This window comes from Rutidosis leptorrhynchoides, unplaced genomic scaffold (genome assembly GCF_046630445.1).
Source record: "Rutidosis leptorrhynchoides isolate AG116_Rl617_1_P2 unplaced genomic scaffold, CSIRO_AGI_Rlap_v1 contig455, whole genome shotgun sequence".
NCBI classification, from domain to species: Eukaryota; Viridiplantae; Streptophyta; class Magnoliopsida; order Asterales; family Asteraceae; genus Rutidosis; species Rutidosis leptorrhynchoides.
In genome coordinates this window covers 44,231-67,244 of record NW_027266688.1, presented here as the reverse complement: position 1 = coordinate 67,244, position 23,014 = coordinate 44,231, and the positions used below count along the sequence as shown (strand labels likewise).

At 37.1% G+C, this 23,014-nt stretch overlaps 2 protein-coding genes and 1 pseudogene across 2 annotated transcripts; 1 reads left to right on the top strand and 2 right to left on the bottom strand.

Moving 5' to 3' along the window:
* Nucleotides 1–54: 54 nt before the first annotated feature.
* Nucleotides 55–6,737, bottom strand: LOC139883808 (pre-mRNA-splicing factor ATP-dependent RNA helicase DEAH1-like; the record flags this gene model as incomplete). Its single annotated transcript, XM_071867933.1, is given in 33 exon segments — nt 55–218; nt 307–430; nt 560–582; nt 585–621; nt 728–918; nt 921–1,100; nt 1,103–1,189; nt 1,192–1,401; nt 1,404–1,505; nt 1,508–1,763; nt 1,924–1,990; nt 2,057–2,135; nt 2,138–2,171; nt 2,329–2,415; nt 2,738–2,806; nt 2,808–2,897; nt 3,187–3,210; nt 3,212–3,256; nt 3,366–3,423; nt 3,501–3,554; nt 3,639–3,710; nt 3,853–3,932; nt 4,323–4,386; nt 4,510–4,581; nt 4,753–4,812; nt 5,351–5,405; nt 5,543–5,576; nt 5,717–5,803; nt 5,892–5,960; nt 6,097–6,161; nt 6,203–6,305; nt 6,399–6,529; nt 6,638–6,737. Coding segments are annotated over 33 exon segments (2,973 nt in total), but the record flags the coding sequence as incomplete, so codon positions are not given.
* A 1,078-nt stretch (nt 6,738–7,815) lies between these two features.
* On the top strand, nt 7,816–9,971 carry LOC139883810 (plant intracellular Ras-group-related LRR protein 7-like; annotated as a pseudogene).
* An 8,259-nt stretch (nt 9,972–18,230) lies between these two features.
* On the bottom strand, nt 18,231–20,673 carry LOC139883809 (heparanase-like protein 1). The gene is given in 10 exon segments (XM_071867934.1): nt 18,231–18,349; nt 18,352–18,462; nt 18,465–18,621; nt 18,894–18,993; nt 19,085–19,400; nt 19,502–19,735; nt 19,835–19,983; nt 20,056–20,239; nt 20,327–20,363; nt 20,464–20,673. Coding segments are annotated over 10 exon segments (1,617 nt in total).
* Nucleotides 20,674–23,014: the final 2,341 nt, after the last annotated feature.

The following is a 23,014-nucleotide window of genomic DNA, read 5'->3' as shown; positions in this document are numbered from 1 at the left end:
GACAAAGACAATGGAATAGTAAAAGAATCATATAACTAAGGAGAGTATACTTGCCTGCCTCATGTATTCCTTAGTTGTGAGAACCAATTCATGGTATATAACCCATCTCGGGAGTGCCTCAGCCAACCCTGAGCTAGGATGAATGTGGACGGTCTGCGCATGTTTCACTGTTCGGTATGATCCGTTCTTCTGCAGCCTAGCCGAATGAGGGAAGAAGCCTGGAAAAAAATGAATAGGTCACTCAACTACTGCAAGAAGGAACTTTTACATTTAGCTATAACGAAAATGGATGGATTACAAGCTTACCAGAAGTTATTGCCTTCTTAATAGCCTCCAAGTCATTCATATTTGAAGTTAACTCTATTTCGACCCTCTCCAATAACCCCTCCAATTGGTCTCGTATATCACGAGCACGTTTCATGCTTCTAACCTATAGGAGAAAAGAAATAACAGAAAGATACAGTCGCATATTAGAAGTGCTACGCCTGGCAAACAAGGAATAGTAGGAACGTTATTGAATCCATAAGACACATAAAATGGACTAAAAGAATGTACGAACCTGGATATAATTTTCGTAACACACTGCGTAGAGAAATTTGTTTCTTTCCAGGAGTTGTAAACCTAAATATGAAGAAAGGTTCAGGGGTCAAGGGTGAGAGTTGGGAATAAATTTGCAAGAGCACAGTATATATTCATCAACAAAAACATTCAGCTTTAAGAAACCGACCTTCAGTAAAGCGATATGGTCACCTACATTCCCGGTGTGGAAATTCATTCGTGCCTTATCAGCATGAACTTGTTTGTCCATTGGTCGATAAAAGATAGAATTCCCAATCGAGAGCATAGCAGCAACCGAGATGATCTCATCGGCACACTGATACTTCTCGGAAGCAACTATCATTTTGGAGAGCATGGGATAAGAGGGAACTCAGCCATTCTTCTACCCACCTTAGTCAACTCACCAAGTTTATTTAGTGCACTAAGCGCAAAAAGAAGCTCCAAAGCTTTTAGAAGGGCTTCAGATGGTGGTGGGTCCATGAAATCAAAACTCAGCAAATCATGAATACCAAGACTCTTTAAAGCAAGCACGACACTTGCAAGTTTGTCCGCTGTATTTCTGGTACAGTATTATCGTCCAAGTCATTGTAATAATTATATGCCGTATACAAGCGGAAACACTTCCCAGGACTGTCCTTCCAGATCGTCCAGCTCGTTGATTGGCAGAAGCTTTAGAAACGGGAGTGATGAGGAGGGATTCCATTCCCGTCCTTGGGTTATACGACTTCATTTTGCAGAATCCTGGATCAATAACATACTTGATCCCATCGATAGTTAATGAGGTTTCTGCAATGTTTGTTGCAAGCACAACCTTACGAGCTCCTTCGGGAGTGGGTTCAAATATTTAGCTTGCAACTCAGTCGGAAGGTTTGCATATATAGGACATATTATAAGTTCTGCAATTTTAGTGCCCAGCCCACGAATACGGTGTTTCATCACCTCTTCGCCGTCTCGATTTCCTCTTGACCAGTGAGGAAAACCAAAATATCTCCAGGTGACTGAGTAACGTGGATTTGGAGTGCAGTAACAATGGCTGCATCTAAGTAATCAGCCTCAGGAGCTTTGGTGTAATGAATTTCAACTGGAAACCTCCTCCCAGGAATTTTGAAAATGGGAGCGAAATCGAAATAATTACTGAATTTTTCTGCATCTAAAGTTGCACTTGATATCAACAACTTCAGATCTGGCCGGAACCGAGCAATATCCTACAATAAACACAAACTAGATAAGAACCCTGGTGATGGCATCACCATAAACTATTCATTCCTAACATTGTCCTTACCACCAACAATGGTTAGGAGACAAACATCTGCAGCTTCAGGGTAAATATGCAAAACCACACTGAAAGTAGGAGAATTTCTATACCTTTACCAATCCAAACAGGATGTCTGTAGACAAAGTTCTTTCGTGAGCCTCATCCACCATGATCACACTACAAATATTACACAACCAATCAGTAAAATAATGCAACCAATTCAACAAAACATCGACGACTTACCTGTAGCTGGCCAGATCTGGTTCGCCAAGAAATTCTCGTAAAAGCATTCCGTCTGTCATATATTTGAGGACAGTCTTTCTGAGGTACAATCCTCGAAACGAATGGAATAACCAACCTGTGATGACATAAGATTGTCAACAAAAAATTATATTGTAAATCATTCATTCTATTGGATGATAGACAAGAAGAGTCATAAATAATCAAATTAATGAATTGGTCAAGTAAAACAAGAGTGTAAGCAAATGCGTAGAACAAGTAACAAAGATATAAACCTCATGTCCAAGCTTGACCCCCATTTCTTGAGAAACTCTTGCGGCAACACTCATCGCGGCAACACGCCGTGGTTGTGTACACCCAATCTTGAAGTAAATGGGGAAAAACGTTATCTATAAATTCTCATATTATTCAAATAACAAAAGAAAAATAAAAGATGTGCCATATATAAATTCAGAGTCATGCAAAGAAGGTTGTTCATGAGCCAAACGTTCAGATATTGAAGAGTTCTGCCCACTTAAGTATCACTAATCTAATCCATCCATGTGGAAAAAAGAGGTTATTCATTTGTCGCGTTAAGTATACTGTAGGAAATTTAACAGAAAGTAAACAACGAGCATAACAAGAAAAAATATACCAGAAACAATAATGTGCAAATTCACAAGCATAACAACGAGTAAAGTTTACCATTCCACGCTTTGTGAAACCAGCTTCATGAAGGTATTGGGGAATCTGCGTGGTCTTTCCTGAACCAGTTTTCTCCAACAATAACAAGAACTTGATGATCATTAATAGCTTGTAGTAGTTGCTCTCGATATGGAAAAATTGGTAATGTTTTCCTGTCTGCCTGAGTGAGGGAAAAAAAAAAAAAACACAGAATGGAAAGTGAGAAGAGCATGAGAGCTTTAGTCACTAGGGAAATAAGGATCAATGTGAAATAAAAAATCACTGTGACAAACTATGGTATAACTGACTGCAAAAATCATAAAAGTTAATATCACTTCATCCTGAATTCAGCACACATTTTCATAAAATAACGTACAGGTAGTAAAGAAACTATTTCTATCTAAAAGTCCATCTTGCGGCTTGTTTTCTTGTCAATATCCCAAGCAACAACTGAAAAATGAAATGCATACCTGAAGCTTCTCCAGCTCTGATTTTTGCCTTAGAGCTATCAAGTGACTCATCCAATGGTCCATCACCAATCTGCATAGAAGCAGAGGAATATGATGAATAGAAATTTCACCAATCACAATATAAATAAGGAAATTGTACGTAAGACATAATTTGCAAGTAACAGGGATCAGGGACATACATTTTCACCATCCATCACTGATGACTTGATGAACTCGATTTGATCCTCAAAGACAAACCTGGACATATACCAGTGACATTGGTTAATAATGCTCTTATCTATACAGAAACGATATGTAGAATAATGAGTACTTACTGATAATCATCAGCTTGTTTTTTGTTTTTTGATCCATATTTCAATGTTGCTTTTCTATAAAATGATACACTCGTCAAGGATGGTGCTTACTCACTGCTGCTTGCTTTAATGTACACAAATCAAAAAATCTAAAATGACAAACCAATTTGGTAATCTTCCCAAGCTTCCTGTTCAGCAAATGGGTTCATTTTTTCTACAGCAGCTGTATCCCTGTGAAAAATAGGTAGCAAATAGATAACTACATGATAAGAGCGTATCATTCAGAAAGATCCAATAACATGCTAGGAAAAATTTGGTTATTTCTTATTGCATAAGATATTTTCATGACTTGTTATGCTCCCCTGGGACTTACCTATACCGTTGCATAGCAACAGCAAACCTCTTTTCCTGACTAACACCTCCATCCTGATCATAAGCATCTGGCATCCTATACTGCTCCCCAACAGAAAAGCAGAGAGCATGACACACAATCATTAAAAAGTTGCAAAAAATACGAACCACTAAAAGTCAGAAGAGATAAGTGATCACTCCTATCCTTCTTACTCAATCACAAGTGCCATCTTAATAGGAAATTTCTAGATAAGAAGTCAATTAAGACATGTTTGTGCAATGACAACCCGCAATCACATTGAAAGAAATTTTCAACAGACACTGAAGCATTTAGATGAAGTTTCAGCACAAAAAACCATTTTAAACGGTGATATTCCATAAGACGTATGTAAATGAGATGCCAAAAAGCTAGCTAATGAATCATGCAAAAAAAATTGCTCAACGACTACATTCATAGGACGTAAAATTGTTCCTCAAGAAATTGTTGATTACCTCGTTTATGTTATCATCTTCCTCTGTCCTCTTTTTCACTAGCTCATATATTTCCTTCTTGTACCTGCCAATATAGCCAATATAGGAAAATATTAAATTTCCATAAACAATCTATGCACAACAAAGCTAAACTTCAGTTTTGCAAGTTGCAACCAAAAGAAAGAGCAGAGAGAAAACATAAAGAAACCTGAGTTCACGTTCTTCTGCTTCAGAAAGCTTCACACCTTCAAATAGATATTGCTCATCTTCAATATCATCCCTGACAGAGAATACAGTTTTAAGGAACAAAAGGAGAGAGTGCAAAGACGATAAAAAATTAGGAACAACACTATGCGCAGCGTATTGAGTGGAATACCATTGCAAATAACAAGAAATCCATTCACCAACAGATGATATACTGAAAATTCAACAACATTAGATCCTATCATACCTGAGCTCCTCCAGTTTCTTCAACTCCCTTTTCTTTAGATACTCTTGCCTTGACACCTTTCTAAAATCAGAGATAAGGAAAAATGGAATTATTACGGGTACTTAGTAAATTAGATAAGAACAATGCTAAGTATTAAACTTCTCAAAAGAGCACTGCAGCACACAAACGTTGAGTTGAAATCACATGAAATTATAATTGTTACACAAAACGACATGAAATAAACTAATGGCTAGTAAACTTCATTAGAAACCTGATGCAATGCTGCAGATGCTCTGCTTATAACCTATATCACTTAGTTATATCTAACTTGTTTAATTTTGGCTCTAGAAAACTCAAGGTAGCAGAAACCAAAACCTTTCTGAGTGTCTGGAATGTCATAGTTAAAAAGATGACATATGTATCCCTTTAATTATTTAGCAATGAACAGGGAACAGTCTGGCTATATAGAGCTACAGCAGAAGTTTTAAAATAAGCATGCTTCATGCCTCCTTTTAAAGAAAAAAATAACATTTTTAGTTTTGAAATAACAAGGCCTTAGATGGAGTGAGGCACACATGGAAATAAACTACGTCTGAATTTTTAGATCACGAGAACAAACCTTAAAGCTTCAAGTTCATTGTTCTCCAAAGCTTTTGATCTTCGAATTGCCTCTTCTGTAAAGCAGTAAAATACATCATGAATAAACAAGATAAATCATAGATATTATTATTAGTATTATTATTATTGTAGTTATATTTGTACAATTCTGATTGTTTAGACGTAGTTATAGAGAGCACGGGAGAAGTTATACCTTCTTCTTTTCTTGATAACTTCTGCTCTGTTAACTGTCGATAACAAAATCAAATGAAGAGTATCAACAAAAGACTACTCAAAAGCAAAGACATAGTGCACATTCCATGTGTTTTCAAATGGGAGATTGCAGGGTGTGTGTATCCACAATACCAGTTAAGGTGCTGGAGCCTACCTTTTTTGTCCCAGCGGCATCACGTTCTCTTAAATGTTCTTCTAGTTCTTCTCTCTCTTTCTGATCACGCAACCTCTCATCCTCTGACTGTGAATAAAAGGCATTAGGCACTGAAGCAAACAATCAAGCCCTGCAGCTTTTATTTTAAATGAAAAATTGAAGAACAACAGCTTACATCAGAATCATCTTCATCATAAGTATTCCGCCTCTTTGCGCTCCTACCACTGTCTGCTCGGGCATTCGCCTGAAACATCGCATTGAAACAACACAACAGCAAAAAAGAAGTTTGAAAAATTATTGACCAGAATGTACTCCATAAGAGAAAAAAAAAAAAAAAAAAAGAGGGGTGAGTTTTATCAATGGAGGTATAGAATCTTTGCCTCATCTTCATCAACGTCGTCATTGTCTTCACTCTCAATTTTCTTCCTGAATCTCTTTTTATCTACTTTCTTGGGCACCACAGGAGCGAAGTGGAAGCTTTGACACCACCACCGTCATCGTCATCTTCATCATCATCAGGCATTACTAGAGTGTAACGATTTTGCTTCTTTGCCAACATAGCAGCTTCCTGTTCTTGTATCTGATACGCCTGATAATACAAGAACCACATACAATTACAACTCACACATATAGCTCAAATAACTAAATACATCAAATATGTGCTATTCACATTATCACTTACGCTTAACCCAGAAGCTTTACGCGGAACTCTGGAAAAGATTTCTTTAGCAAACGCTTTGGTATCGTCTGAGGAGGGTAAGTCGACTTCTTTTAACTTGCTATGCACCTCATTCCATGACGAAGCTGTCTTAGCTACAAACAGATTGTTACATCATTAAACCCCCAAAACATAAACAAGCAAATAGAATATGATGGAGAAACGAAAACGAAAACGAAAACGAAATGAAACGAAAAACTTACATAGTCGAATTACGTATTGAACAACAGCTGAATTCGAGTAACCAAGCAGCTCCATGAGTTTATCAGAGACCCACTTTCTCAAACTAGCATCACTCGCCATTGTTTAGCTAGGTTGAAACAAATTTGGGGGAAGAATAGTTACAGGAGATTCTGCGAGACGAGACTACTAATGAGAAACAAAACAACGGCGTCGTTTTATTAGGATTAAGACGGTAAGTCTGAATTTACGTCTATTCTACAGTCTAACCCCTTCAATTCTTTCATCTGTAAGAAAAACCCTTCACTGTTTAATGATAATATATAAAGTCTCCCCAGACTTAACTCTGTTTGATTTCTGTTAATTCGTTTGATAATGTCAACTACATACCTTTTTCTTTTACTACCTCCGTCTCAAAATAGATGCAAAATTTTCAATGTAATTTTGGGACGGAAAGAGTATTATTCTTTAAAATACAATAACCACTCAAAATCCGCTTCTCCAAAAAATTGAAACCACGACTTTTATCTTCCTCATAAATATTAGTCAAAATAAAAGTTTATTTCCATTATAATTAATTTGACTTTTAACGGACTCGACTTACCTATCTTATGTGTCTTTCTATAGTTTGTATGGTTGTATTTTTGACTATAACTGTTAAATTTTTGTTTAAATTTAATGTATTGTACTTGAAAATATAGATTAATTAATTAATATGGGAAATCTTGTGATTATGTATGTTAGTAATGTCAAAAATTGACGGAGTCAATATATAGGGGATTTTGTATAGTATCATTAAATTAAATAGTAAGTTTACTTCTTACTTATGAAAATTTAAGGGGCAAAATGTAGAATAGACTAAAGTTTAGGGGGGTCTTTTGTATTTACCCTAAAATAATTCGGCCCAAATGAAATTCCACTCCATCATTTAATTTAAATAAAATTTGAGCTTGATTAAGGCCCAAGCCCAACAAATAATAATAATAATCCACGTAAGAAAATCTTACAGAAGTCAACGACATAAACAAAGCGAAGCGCTAAAAGCAACAACAAACACGGTCTTCTTCTCGACGAAGAAGACCAAACCAAAGTCGATTGTTTAGTAAAATTATTATCATTTCTACAATTTAAAATTTGTTCTGATCATCGAAATTTTGAATTTTTTTTCTGGGTAATAATTAGAATTTAGGTTGATTCGTGAATGGGCTGTGCCGGGAGCAAAAACGCCGATTCTAAAGCCAGCAGGTTGCTCGATGGCGATCGACTGGAATTGTTGCTTTACGTGATGGGAAACTGAAGGTAATTATATCAATTGTTAAAATGAGATTCAATTTGGATTTGATTATTAAAGTAAAGGGTGTGTTTGTTCATGAATTTAGTTTGTGATGGTGAAAGCTTGAATCTTTTAGAATGCTAAACATTTGGAGGCTTCAAGTTGTTTGTTTGTTTGTTTCTCTGAACTCTATCTCTGCATTTTTTTCTTCACAGAACTTTCCAGATGAAATTCTCGAACTAGAGAGATCAGTGCGAACTCTTGATTTAACACACAATAAAATAGGTAAGTAACATTGTAGGCTATTGCCTTTCTGCTCTGATTCATTATGATTGATATTCGAGATTTTGGATTGATTAACTCGTTGGCTAATTGCCGTTTTTCTGTTGCACCAGTTGATATTCCCACGGAGATCAGCAAACTGATTAACATACAGCGCCTGGTAAGCATTTATTGGTGGTGTATTTATTCCACTACTGTTGGCGTACGTAGAAACACCTTGAGTGTGGTTTTAAGTAGTTCTATCGTTCCAGGGTCTTAGCTGATAATCTTATTGCGAGACTACCGATGAATTTGGGAAAACTTCAGTCTCTGAAAGTCATGACACTCGATCGGAACAGGGTCCAACTTGTTTGCCTGATGAATGTAATACTCTTTTCTATATACTTAACAGGGAGTTATATTAGATATATTTTGTTGTTGTTTGAATTTTGTGTACTTCTTCGGTGCAAGCAAGCAAATATGATGCTAATCTTAATAGTCTATGCACTTCTTTAATCCAGTGGGCCAGCTGGTGAGGCTTGAGCGACTATCTATTCTCAGGAAACATGCTGGATTCCCTGCCTGAAACTATTGGAAGCCTGCGCAATGTATGTAATCTATCTTTTCATTCTCAACTGATGCCATTATGAATATTGATTTGCATGATTAAAGGTGTTGCACTGATTTTGAACAAGATTTTAAAAGAACATTTTATCATTCTTTAGCTTTTATGTAATCAGGAGTTACAACTTGTTTCTTTGCATTGGACACTAAGGAAATTGATGACAGAAAGTGAAAGAAAAGATAAATATTGAGTAGCTCTTAATAACTGTCACGATAAGCCCATAAAAGGGAATTCGAAGGACACAAAGTATTGTATTTATCATTGACTCATAATTTATTTGGTAACTCCACCCGCCCGTTTGTGAAAACTGCCTTTTCGTCCATATTCTGGAAAACCTTCCGTTTCACACAATCTTTTCTTAAAATTTTGCTGTGATGCGTGTAAATCAAAATGATCCAGTATTGCTTCTTTCTAGTGCAGTTGACTTTGTTGGATCTGTCAAATAACAAGTTAAAGTCTCTTCCAGAATCAATCGGGAGTTGTTTCTCCTTGGAGATTACAAGCAAATGGTATGTTCATCACTCTTTTAATTTTACATTCACTTCTCCGATTGCGCTCATTGTCTTCCACTACACGAACAGCTGATTAAAAGTTTATTAGTGCTTAAGTTGGGTTTATTGAATAGCTTGGTGTTAGTGCTTGTCAGTGTTCTATTTCTAGTTGTTGACAGATAATCCTAATGTTGTTTTGTCTATGGCCTACGTTGCCTTACTTTAATGGAGAACCTTGCAGACAATCTTATTGAAAATCTCCCTTCATCGATTTGCAATCTCATTCACTTGAAGTCACTCAGCCTGAATAACAATAAAGTGAGCCAGGTAGATATTCTAACTCTAAATGAATTTAATTTCATTGATTTTCCAATCGATGTTATTTATCAGTAAGCTACATTATCCTTCCTCTTTGTTGACAGATACCTCCAACTCTGTTAAAAGACTGTAAAGTGCTGCAAAACATTTCCTCCATAGCAACCCCATCTCTATGGATCAATTTTCAGATGGTAAGTAAAATCTCTTGAGCTTAAGTTTTTTCGAGTCACCAGAATGTTGTATATTTTCAGCTAAATCCAACCCGTTAAAATGCTTTAGATGGAAGATTCCAGGAGTTTGAAGAAAGGAGGAAGAAGAAGTTTGACAAACAAATAGATTCAAATGTAATGATCAGTTCCAAAGGCCTGGACGAGGGCGTTGACCTTTGATTTAATCCCATGTCGATATATGTGATTTAAATTGTCACTTTGCCGAGCAAAGCGTGACCCAATATTAAAATATAAATTCGATCTTTATAACTGGAATTTGGATGGATAGATTATACGAGGAGTACGAGAAAAAAAAATGCAAATTAATGAAGTTGAATCGAAATTCTGCAACACTATGCCGGTAAGGTTGGTTAGCCAGCTCATCGGCTCTATTTGATCTTAGGGACAGTTTTGTAAATACAATAACATTGGCGCCCTCATTTGGTATTTTATACAATAATCGTACCCATTCGATTGCGAGAAAAAGGTAACCAAACTTTGCCCTTTTTCGTCATTATCCATCCAATCCAACCCAAAAAATTTCCCCTCTTTTTTCTTATTCTGTTGTCGAATTTCGATCACTTTTGTTTCTCTCGATTTCGATTATTCGACTCTCAAATCTTTAAATTGACTTTATATCTCAACTCGTCTCTTCTTCTCTATCAATTGATTCCTGTTTTGGCTTTTTCCTGTTTTTTCAATCAATTTCTAGGGTTAGGGTTTCATTCGCTTCTTCGATCTGGCTTTCTGGGTGTCAGATCTGTGAATTATCTGAATTTATTCGTCAATTGTGTTGTTTTCGCCTTCAATTTCATACTCGATTTTTCTATTTAACGTTTGCGAGTTTTTTGCTTTTGGATTTTTGGGCTTTTGCTTAATTATTAGATCTGTTCGATTTTTACAGGAAATCAATCATTTTGCATGTGATTTGGGGTTGATTCTTTTTTATATCGTTAGAATTTGAAAATCTAGGGTTAGGACTCGGAACCATAATTTGGGGATTTTCATATTTAAAACTTAAATTCTTCGATTAATCGACATTTTCGTCTTCGATCGACTTAATTTTTTTGTTCGTGGTGATAATTTGGAGAAGAAATCAGTCTCTGAGGTATAGTTAATCACATCCCCTTTTGGATTGCAATTTCTTTTGCCCAGAAAAATGAATTGAATATGAATTGGTAAATGATAATCTATTTTCATTCAAGAGAAATGAAAAATACAATAGTAATAATTGGGCCTGTTTGGGCTTTAGTGATAGATGAGGCCCATTTGTGCAACATTATCCTTCTGTTACAATGCTCACTGTTGTAAAAAAAATGTGTGCTTTGATCACTGGCCCCTCCCTGAAAACCAACCGAGTTAAAAAAAATCTTTTCTTTCTGATTTTTAACGTATGAAAGTTGAAGATTTTCTGATGCTAAGTGTTTTGTCTGTTTTTATATAGCTTTTGGAGTTAACAATTTCTATGCATTGCAGTTGAAAATGGTGGAGAAACGCCCATTGGATGATCTGGAAACATATAATGTTATATCCCCAGCTAAGCATGCGAGACAGACAGCTGATGCCCTTCTTTCGTTTTCGGAGTTAGCTCCTTCAACTGAGAATGCTTCCCTTGAGCAACCTCACAGTGCAGGTAACTGGGACTTTTGCTTGGTTGCTTGTGTAAGAAGAATGCTTCTTTGGTCTAAAGGAATGTCTTTGATAATGCAAATCAAAACGACACTTAAGTACTTTGTGGACTTATGTTGATTCATTTAACTCTCCAAAGCAAATATGATTTTTAGGTTGACTAAACTATTGTTAATGGTCCTGTAGAAGGCTGTGGATTTTAATGTCCAGTTGTTGAGCAGTGGTTATTATAATTCTTGATTGGTGTCAAGCAGCTGAAAAATGATATTGGATTATAAATGTCTTAATTAAGTCTCGTCTGTAATGGAAATGGCCACAATCAGCGTGGTGCTTGCCATGAGTTTTACTCTCTAATTTCATGATACTTGTTCTGTCCAACTTTAGCAAATTAGATATGTTTAGATAACATATGAGGTTTTGTTATGTAGATTGTGAAGGTGAAGTGGGACTGACAAATAGTGAGACAGGAGGCAACAAGAAGTGGGAAGAACACATCAATGCTGATCCAACATCTTATCATGTTGCATTCAGGCCTGTCAGCATTACTTATGAAGATTATACTCGATCAGAGACACCGGTTCGTACTAATTTTATCCCAGATCCTGACCATCTACCAAGGACTTTAGTTCGCCCGGAGGATATTTATTCTATACTGCTGGCATCACCCTCCACGCAAATTAGTCCCCATAGGGCTAAATCATCAAGTTGATATTCCAGTCTTTAGCCCATTGGGAGCCAATGACTCTTTGCATAATCCAGAAACATCTGAAGTAGCTGGAGAAGATAATGATTATAGAAAACTCATGGGAACCTGTATCATTCCAATGCCACATTCAGAGCCACCTGTGCCGGATAATAAGAAGTCGGAAGTGGCAGAACTGATTGTAGCTGTCTGGATGAGGGTTCTATCAGATGCGTCGGACAACACATCATGGAAGCGAGAGAGAAGCTTCGAGAAAGTCTCGGGCTGGACGCTTTTGTGGAGCTAGGCTTTTGTGACATGGGAGAGCAGGTGGCAGACAAATGGAGTCAAGAGGAACAGCAGTTATTTCATGAGGTTATCCTCTCTAATCCTGCATCGCTGGGAAAAAGTTTCTGGCATGTTCTTTTTATTACATTTCCTTCACGAACAAAGAAGGAAATGTCAGCTATTACTTCAATGTCTTTATGCTTCGACGGAGGGCTGAGCAGAACAGACATGATACAATGAGCATTGACAGCCGACAATGACGAGTGGCAGGGGACTGATGATTATGGCCATAACGAGGGAGATGAAGATTCCGTTGTTGAGTCTCCGGTTTTAATTGATAATCCTGCTTATGCCAGTATTCAGGAAGACGATTTGCATGGGTATGAAGAGGTTCCTGCTGAAGAGAACTACAATGACAAGGCTATAAATGTTGCTGATGTTAGTAATCCCGAAATGAGCCCAACATAAGTGTCTTGACAATCATGGTTCAGATCATGTTCCTCATCAGGATGTTCAAGATGATTCATGCACATCCACTGAAACTGGGCCTTGCTCGGAAGGAACTCGCGCTAGGGATGATAGTGGGAAATGCTATCCACAGAGCTTTGAAGGATTAGGCAGTGGGCGGGGCCACGAATATTTCTTGGGAACACAATGATGCCAAGTATGGGATTCTAGTTCTGGTTATTTGAGTTGCCGAGATAATAAAGTCGACTTCTTACCCACTTGTAGCGTGATCAAAGAGGTGTTTGGTGATGAATTTCATGGTAGAGATAATAAGAGCTCAAGCTAGTGGTGCTTAGTTCGTTGCCTTAGTATTGAAGGTAGTTCTTTTTTCCTGATAAATTACAAGAAATGTGGAAATTTTTGGGGAGCTTTCTATTTTTCCGCCAACTGAAGAAGGTTGAGGTATTCTATCAGTGGAATAAAAGAGTTCATCTGTACATGTTCCGTAATAAACCCCCAGCTTCACTGTAAACATATAATTTTTAGAAGGTTGGTACACTTTTTTTCTCTATTTTTTGAAATATGGAGTCTTTTATACATTTCCATGATGAATGCCTGGAATTGTCTGTAGAGTGGACACTCGAGAGTTGGGAAGATTGTCAAGAAGAAACAGGTTCCGGTGGCGTGATGAACTCAAAAGGAGTTTTTGTTTTAGGTGATTATAAGATGTGGTTCACAGCCAGTAGCAATCCAAAATGTACAAGTTTTGAATTATTATTTTTCCATATAAATTCAAAATCAGAAAAAAAATAAAGTGTTGGCTTAATTTTGCTTTATATGTGTAAATTGTAATCACTATTCACTAATCAGCCTTTATGCATGCCTTGAACCACTTGATTTAATACTAAGTTATAATTAGAAGTTGATTTATTGGATTAGATTGATTGAATTGAGAGTTTAGGGGTCAAACTGTAAAATATAAAGTAGGACAGAATTTGAGTTCCGCGAAACTGAGACAATAAAAGCCCGAAAAAACCAGGAAATCTGTCCTGCTTCGAGTTATACATTTTGATCCTTTCTTAAACTCTGAATCCAATCAATTTAATCCACAACATGGGTAGCCATGTAGAATGTCGAAGCATATCTCATTTTTATTAGTACACACTGATTATTGTAGCTATTATAATTACAATTCCCATTACACAAACTAACTATAATTACCGGTAGGCAGTAACTAACTACCATTAACTTGTATTACACGCAAGCTGGAGCATCAAAGTTGGGAACACTACGAAAGCAATGGAGTGGGGAGCGATAGTCAACGGAGAGTTGACCTCATTACGGACAGGTTCTAATTCTGGGATGTCTCCGTTTTCAGAAAGTCTTACCGGAATTCATTGAGAACGGTGGTTTTACTTTTCAAATACCCATCTTTTGGTGTCAAGTGGTATTCCTCCCTGAAAGTAGCGGCTCTGATGCTTTTGTTCCAACCCAGGAAAATGGCTTCCAACCCAGCGAGCTTCCAGTCTGAAAGTTCCTATCTTCTGACAGTATCTTGGTGGTAATACTGTTACGAACACTGACTATGTATCTGGTCTCATTGCTTAAATTGATCGAGAGTAAAGGTTATACCCTTCTGCAAGAGAACAAAGATCAAACTGTCATTTTGCAGTAGTTAAAAATGGATGTATCAAACAAATTCTTCCACGTCCAGAAATCATTTCACTTTAACACAAAAAACGATTTATCATTCTAAACAAAAAAGAGAGACAAACCTGTGCAATGTTGATGTCTTCTTTGTGAGTTTGGATCAACTGGAGTAGATCAAATTGAACCCTTCTTCACTCGGCCTGAGTGTAATACGTATAGGTTTGGTATAAGTCTATTTTACAGTGCGTACATTTAATTGTTCTTGTCTAAAAACATTTTAGACAGAAGGAATGCTGGATATCGCAGACCAGTATTTCCTTTGCTCCTTTTGCATCGTTCTTCCAGTAGAGGACATCCGAATAAAGATAGATGCAAAAGTGAAGGAGGCAGGCCCTTCTTTGAAAAGGACTTGAGCTTTCGGCACTCATGAATGAGTAAAATTTCAAGAGAGTTGAGGTTGTGAAGGCAATTCAAGCATTTTAGATTGGGGAAATGTATAATCCACAGATAAGAAAGTGAAGTGGGAAGATTCATTTCTAACTTCTTCATGTCTGCATATTCAATTGTGAGATGTGTGAGAGATGTGAGTTTGCTCAATCCATCCCATTCAAGAAGTGCTTGCAAATCTTAAATCCAGAGGCACGCAGACGTGTCAAGTTGTAAGGAATCCTCCATCTAGGATGAGCTCGATCCCTGGACATCTCGATAAATGCAATATTTTAAGCGAGTCGCAGTTAGTTACTATGGCTTCCCTTTTCTCACAACACAAGATGTTGAGAGATGTCAATCTGTTAGCGGTAGGAAGCCCTCCTTCAGGTAAACATGTGATACTCGGACATCCATCTAATAAAATATAACTGAGATAGTTGAGTTTGTTTAGACCCCAGGCAAGGACTTGAGATTATCACATTTGAGTATTCTAAGCTCTTCGAGACACGTGCTATTGTCAAATGTCTTTGATATGGACTCCAGCTGCCTGCATTTAGAAATGGTAAGGTGTGTGAGTGAAGAAGGCAACTCATCGCCGGATGATATTGCAGAATCTCCAGCATCTTCAGAAGACAAGGTTGATGATGAGTTGCTGTCTCTAAGAATAATATCCTCATCATCCAGCAAAGTCGTACATTTTTGCAATCTTTTATGTACAGTTTATGTAGAGTTGCTGGCAAACTGTACTCAAAATAGATACAAGACTCGGGCATTCAGTAATATATAACTCTCTTAGAGCCATGACTCCACACAAGGCTTCTGGTAGATGCTCAATTTTCATACATTCTTTTACCCTGCAAGCCTCAAGCGTGAGGGGTAAGACTTCAATGGATTACATCCACACAAGAACCATAAGTGCAAGATCTTTTACTCCCATCAACCTAGGCATGAAGTTTTCTTTCAAGCTTGAAAGCTTGGATATTTCGGAAAATACCACTTCACCCAATGAGCTTAAATCTCAGCTTCACCTTCATACACTACTTCTTCACATCCCTCAATCACCAGCCTCCTCAAGTTTGGAACTTTTGAAATTGAGACCACTAGTTGTTTGCATTTTCGAATTATAAGCTGCTCCAAGGAAGAAAGATTTCCAGGAAATTCTCCTGATAGTTTTGAACAATTTATAAGTGATAGTTCATGCAGGCAGGGGAAACTTTCACCATGTCGGCAATATGATCAGGAGATTCCAAACCACCCATTTGGGCATATTCTCCAAATGTAGAGTCTCTAAGGATGGAAAAGGCACTGAGTGGATACTTCTGCTCCCATAAAACTCAGCTCTAACTCTTTTATGCTTTCCATTTCAATGATGGAAGCTTGTTCAGATGCAACAAATGTCCAAGAGGTGGCAAACATGTGCATTTTTCACAATTCTTTAGGTTATGCATTTCATGTTGGAGAAAGAAACATCTCCCAACCAATGTGGAAATCCAGTTCCTGCATAATGTTTGATGGTGAGATCTTGAAGGTTTTCATGTGGTCTGAGTATGTCAAGCACATCTGTTCCTTCGCAGAATGCCGAACTTCCCCTAATTTGGAATTCCATTTCAACACCAAGTGATTTAAATTTGCTTCTCTTGCAAATTGGCTTCCTTTGCATCAGTAGCATCTATAATAGTCTCCAAATTCGAAATGCAAAGTGTTCCACTTAAAGATTTGATATTCTTCAGTTCTCTCATCCTCAACGGCTTACCAGATTTTTAATGTAACATGCGGTAATGTTTGAAGCGACTTCAGTTCCTTCAATCCTGAAGGCATCCCTTCCAAAAATCCACGTTTTTAATTTCAAGATGTCGCAAATTGAGTAAATTGCATATTCTTGATGGCAATTTTCTGAGGCATCGGCAATCAGTCAAATCAAACTCTGTAGATTATATAATGAACACGTTGCTTCTGGTAAACATCTAATGAAAGTATTTGAAAGATCAAGGTACCTCAAGTGCTTTAGATCTCCGATTGAATCAGAAGCTCGGCAATGTGGAATCCACGGGAGACAATACCCTCAACTTATTCAACTTCAAAAACAAGTTCAAGAGAACATTGTTTAAAATAATGCCTCCACTAGATGTACGATGTTTTGGAAAAGGAATAATAGTCCTCAAAAGCTTCCCTTCATGAAATTCTTCAAACCTTTTGATGGCATCATATCAACATAGGTATAAGTGGAATGACGAGCCCTTAAATTTTCTGGAATTCATTAGATTTCTCGATGTGGATCTTCCTTCCGAAAGCAAGTTTCACCAGCAGCCCATTCTGCTAGCTGGTGAATGAGGTCATGCATAACATATTGAGAATTATCACTACCTGATAATTGAAAAAATGACCTTGAAACAAGCTCACGAAAGTACTTTCCTCCTATTGCTTCCATTTCCTCATGCTCACTATGTTGTTTAATGAAACCTTCAGCCATCCACAAACATACCAATTGTTTTTCTCTGAATACATAATCTTGTGGGAAAATTGCACAGTAAGAAAAACATCTCTTCAATTCCGGAGGAAGGTAATGATAACTCAGTCTCAGAACTGGAAAAACGTCGCTCTCGCCTTCAGGTAGACTCCATATGTTGCTATTCAAGATATGCTTCCATTCATCACCGTCTTGGATCGCAGTAAACCTCCAAGAGTTCGAGCTGCTAAAGGTAGACCTCCACATTTATCAATAATCTTCTGTCGAAAAAGTTTAAGACTTGAATGTGAAAGCATGGCTTCATTCTCAAATGCGTGCTTCTCAAATATAGACCAACAATTCTCATCTGACAATGTTGAAGATCATAAGATTGGATGTGTCCCATCATTTTCGCTATTCCATGGTCACGAGTTGTCACGATCACTCTGCTTCCTTGCGCACAAGCCTAAAAGGGCGTTTTAGAGAATCCCACAAAGCATGATTCTTGTTCCCCACATCATCCAGTACAATAAAAATTTTCTTCCCAGCAAGACCTTCTAGTTTACGTTGAATTGGGTCCAGATCATTCAAATCACAAGATTGGGAAGTTATTGCTTCCAGAATAGCTTTTTTTCCACATAAACAATTTGTGGACAATAAACAATAATTTGTCCCATTTCAAAGAGAAAATGCCCTACTAGGGTTATTTTTAACATTATTCCTGTCAAAACCATGTGGATTCCACTACTGTTTACGGTCTATGAAAAATTAATTTTATTATTACAAGGTGATTATTGTAACTTATAATTACAGTTGTTAGGAAATACATTTTCTATTCCACAAATTAAGTAATTACCATTAACTTGTATTACACGCAAGCTGGAGCATCAAAGTTCGGGAATACTACGAAAGCAGTGGATAGGGGAGAGATAGTCAACGGGGAGTTGGCCTCATTATGGACAGGTTCTAATTCTGGGATGTCTCCGCTTCCGAAAGTCTTACCGGAATTCCATTCAGAACGGTGGTTTTACTTTTCAAATACCCGTCTTTTGGTGTCAAGTGGTATTCCTCCCTGAAAAGAGGCCCATCTGATGCTTTTGTCCAACCCATGAAAATGTCTTCTTCAGATTACGAGTTAGCGAGCTCTCTGTCTGAAAGTTCCTTTCTTCTGACAGTATCTTGATGGTAATACTGTTACGAACACTGACTATGTATCTGGTCTGATTGCTTAAATTGATCAGGAGTATAGTTATACCCTTCTGCAAGAGAACAATTTGCTGTTACGTAAGTAACAAGTAATCAAATAACAAATATGCATAATGTTACAAATTACTCCATGTGTCTTTGATATAATCCGATATTGGTCCTTGCATTTTAAAACGTCTATTACTTTGCATTTTCTTTTTTCTTCTATACCAGAGACTGATTTCGGAAGTTTTAAAGAAGGGCCAATATCGGGCTTAAGCAAAAACGCAAGGACTAATTGGTATTGCTATAATGCTATACACCAATCTTTTCAAAGACAACTTACTCGTCCTTTAGAACAATGGGCATAAGTTCGTAGATATGAAGAAGCATCGCTACCAATGCTCAGAACACCTTTTCCCATCAGCCGATGCCATAGAAGTGCACTATTTCAAGACATGTGTTCAAATAAATCAGCAAATCTAAGGATTTTGAAGTGTTAAGCCATTGAAATTAAGAATAATTCCACTTTCTTGCCTGTAGTAATCCGGATTTGGAACCAAAGTGGTTGTGTTGAGGAGACCATAGTTGCCACCAATTAAGGTCTGTCTGCAATATACTTTGGTATTGTACCTCGACGCCATTCCAAGTTGATCCAAATACCAAAAGCTGTTGACGAATGTGTCAGACACATCGCGTCCGCCGCTGTTATACGCACCGCCGGATTCTCCGACCCACGCCGATGCCCACGGACCTTCTCTCTGAATTGTCTGCTTAACGTCACTGAATGTTTCTGATACCTTGTCCAAGAAATGGGGATCCAATATCTTGCTCACAAGAGCAGGATCAGAACCTGCACAGAAAGAAATGAGTTTAGACGAAACGAATACATGACAACATCGCATAGCAAATCCTGAAATCTTGACAAGGAAAGACATACAAGGGCTTCCTCACCAGGGCCAAGATTGTATATGTGATGAGTCATGGCGTCGACGACACTCGAACCAGAGACTTGAAGGAGCTTAGAAAACCAGTCTTGGTCAAAGAATCCCCCAGGTGCCACTAGTGCTGGTTTGGAGAGGGAACCTTTGTACAAGTCATTGATCATATTTTTCAAGTTTATTACATCTTTCCCATAAAGTTCAGCACTCACACTTGCACCAACACCATTTCCGCTCAACTCGTTACCTGCAATGCAATTGAACAAGACGAACATCAAAAGAAAGAAAGGAAGAATTTGAACAATACTAGCCAAAAAACAATGAAGCTCTGTCTATGGTTCTATACCGAATTCCCATGAGTCTATCTTGTATCTCTTTGAAATAGTATATTTCATGAAATCACGAGCATTGGTCGGATCCCAATCTCCTCCCCAAACACCCTTTCTGATTTGGTGCCTCCCATAGAGTGCGTTCAAGCCAAAAGTCACGATAGCTCTACAAAGGAATGGAATTAATGCTAAATTCACTTCAAGTATTATTGTATTCATATAGGTCACATCATGTTACCCTGTTCTGTTGAATAAATGGTTGAGCTCGTCCCACCGACTCATATGCAAGCATCCCTTTGAAAATCCAAACAATCCATCGTCCATCTTTCTGAATGGATGGCAGGGAGCCTTCAAACTTGGAACATCATATAATATTTGGTCTTGCAAAGATCCACCAATTCTTATCCTCAAATTCTTAAAAGCTACGAATAAAATGTGGACAAAAAAATCATCAATGTAGCTTAGGACAATACTCTCTATACTTGCCTAAATATGGGGATGATACAAACCTTTGATAGCTTTGGCAAGGAGAGGATGAGACAAATCCTGGAAAGTAGGTAAATGACTATGAGAAAATATTTTAAAGGAAAGCTCGTATTAAAGTTATTAAGGATGATAAAGTTAAAATGAAGTAGAGGTTGGTCACCAGGTTTATTGCAGAAGAATATTTCCATGGACATTGATTGTAGTTGCACTTGTCATGAGGCCACCAATCGATTGTAGCACATACAAAATTTTCATCAGTTTGAGCGACTTTACTAGCCCCATCAACTACAATTGTGGTACGTCTGATTTCCTGCGCCAAAACTGCTGGGAACAAAGCCAGAAGAACAAACAAGGAGATGCGAAATCCCATTTTTGCACCACCGACTCCACCAAATCAAAGTTCAAACGAGCTGCAGGCAACAAATGGACAAATTACAAACAAAAAATTGGCACTCTAAAGTTTTCTTGCAACCATTTTACAATTCTTAGGCACTTCTTTTCTTTTTTTTCCGATAGGAAAAAATTTCTTTATGAAAAGATTAGTGAACAGAACTGCTTTTCACAATTAGCTTGAATTTTCGTATATCAACATCACGGTTTACAACATTTGTTGAGAAGCCAAACTCAGAATAACAAAGTAAAATCTCCCATTACCTATGAACTAAAATCAATCAAAAACCAGAAGAAAATAGTCTTTGACCTAATTTGAGCAGACTACTTAATGTCAACAATGGCTAAACTATATTCAACGTCTAAAGATCTCCAGCTCCAAAACTCACACATAGAGATAAACATAATAATCTGGAATTGCATGCTGAATTAAACTGAACTGAAAGGAAAAATAATCTGAGCAGAGCAGACTACTTGATATCAACAATGGCAATGATTATTATTAACTCATTACAGTAAGCAAGCTTTGGAAAAAGAAAACTAAGGTACATACAAAAACCATCATTAGCAAATCTAAACCAAACCCAATAATTCTTCAGAGAAACAAACTCAACCCAGATGAGAATCGACCTTAAAATACAACAACTGACCATTGAATTAGGCAAAAATGAAGCTGAATCAAGCGTCAAGCTTCTTACTTTCCTTACACATAAACAACACCGATTCAAAAAATCTATATTCCATCTCCATTATTGAAAACACATACCTTTTTGGCTTAACTTTAATTTGTCAGATTTGAAAACATCGCTGAGTTTGCAAAAAAGATTATATAAAAAAAAAAAGAAAGAAGAGAGAAACCCAAGTGGAATTTTTTACTGATTTGCAGAAGAGAGATTCTGAAGTTGTCTTGATTGAGTGATAAAGGAAAAATGTAGAGAGAGAGAGAGGATGAAAAGAATTAAGCTTTAAGCTCAAGTTAAGTACTCCCTTTAATGGCTTCCACCGAATTCTTTACCTGCCATGATAAGAGCCCACCACTTGTTCAGCTTCACACACACACACACTTGAATTGATAAGTTCAGACTGAACTAAAATTTACTGTAAATTAAAGTACAACTTTTTTACGGATAATGACAGTGTTTACCTCTAACTATACATGAAAGTACAATTAGGACCCTAATCTTATTAATATGGATCAAGTAGATCCAAATATCGTTAAGTTTGGTTGAGGTGACACTCATATTCTCTGGAGTATGCACTTCCAGGAACCTTAACAAAAACTTCAAGTTAGAACTTTGGTTTCAAACAGAATAGAAAAAGAAGAAACACAAACACAAACAAGCTGTGATATTGGTCCCAAATTTGAGATTATGATATGAGATATTAGCCAATCAATTGGTTTATTTATCCTATATTTTGGATATTTGGACGACGGCAATGTGTGATCTGCCAATATCTCTACTTAGTAATCCAAATATGGGGAAAATAGCATTTGCATTGCAGATTATCAGTAACTCTTCTTTTAGTGAATTCAATTCTGACAATATGACAAAAATCAAACAGAAATCACCAGAGGATGATGAGTTGAATTGCATCATCAATTTGGAGTTTCGGCTTCTTTATCCGCGTCTGTCAAGATCATGGGAAGATGATGAACTAATATGAGCTCATATGAAAATTTAGCAAAAAAAACCTTTTAGAATAAGAGAATTTGGTACGGGACAACAACTTAAATTTAATCAATTTGGTCCTTAACAGGCAGGATGTAGAGCCAAGAAAACGAAATTCAATTTAATCACATTGCTACCCACTCGATAAAGAGAGAACAATTCATCGGCGACATTACTCGTAGCAAGGTGTCCATTACAAGTTAACATGATATTGCTGTTACAAATAGGACACTAATTGTAAACTCAGTCCTCCAAACATCAAATCCAACAAACGACCATTTAAGCACGAGTTAATTTATCCCAGATTGCCCGGAAGGAGAAAGGGATACTAGGCAAATCAAACGCACTGTATTTATTTTGTACACGACTAACAGCAGATAGCCATTGGCGCTCACTGATTTTGATTGTGATAACGTAAGATTTTAGCAATTTTTCATGTGATTATTTTTGCCTGAACGAAATATTGCTATGTGCTCTTCTATCCATGAACCAGAATAATATTCAGCGAGTTGTAGCATTATTGATTTGATCATCCCGAGTTGTAGTTTTGTTTAAAATATATTCCGACTTGTTTAGCTTCTTTTCCGAATTATAGCCTCGTTTAAATCAGAGGTTTTCAATCTCCTGATTGATGAATTCCTTTTCATTTAT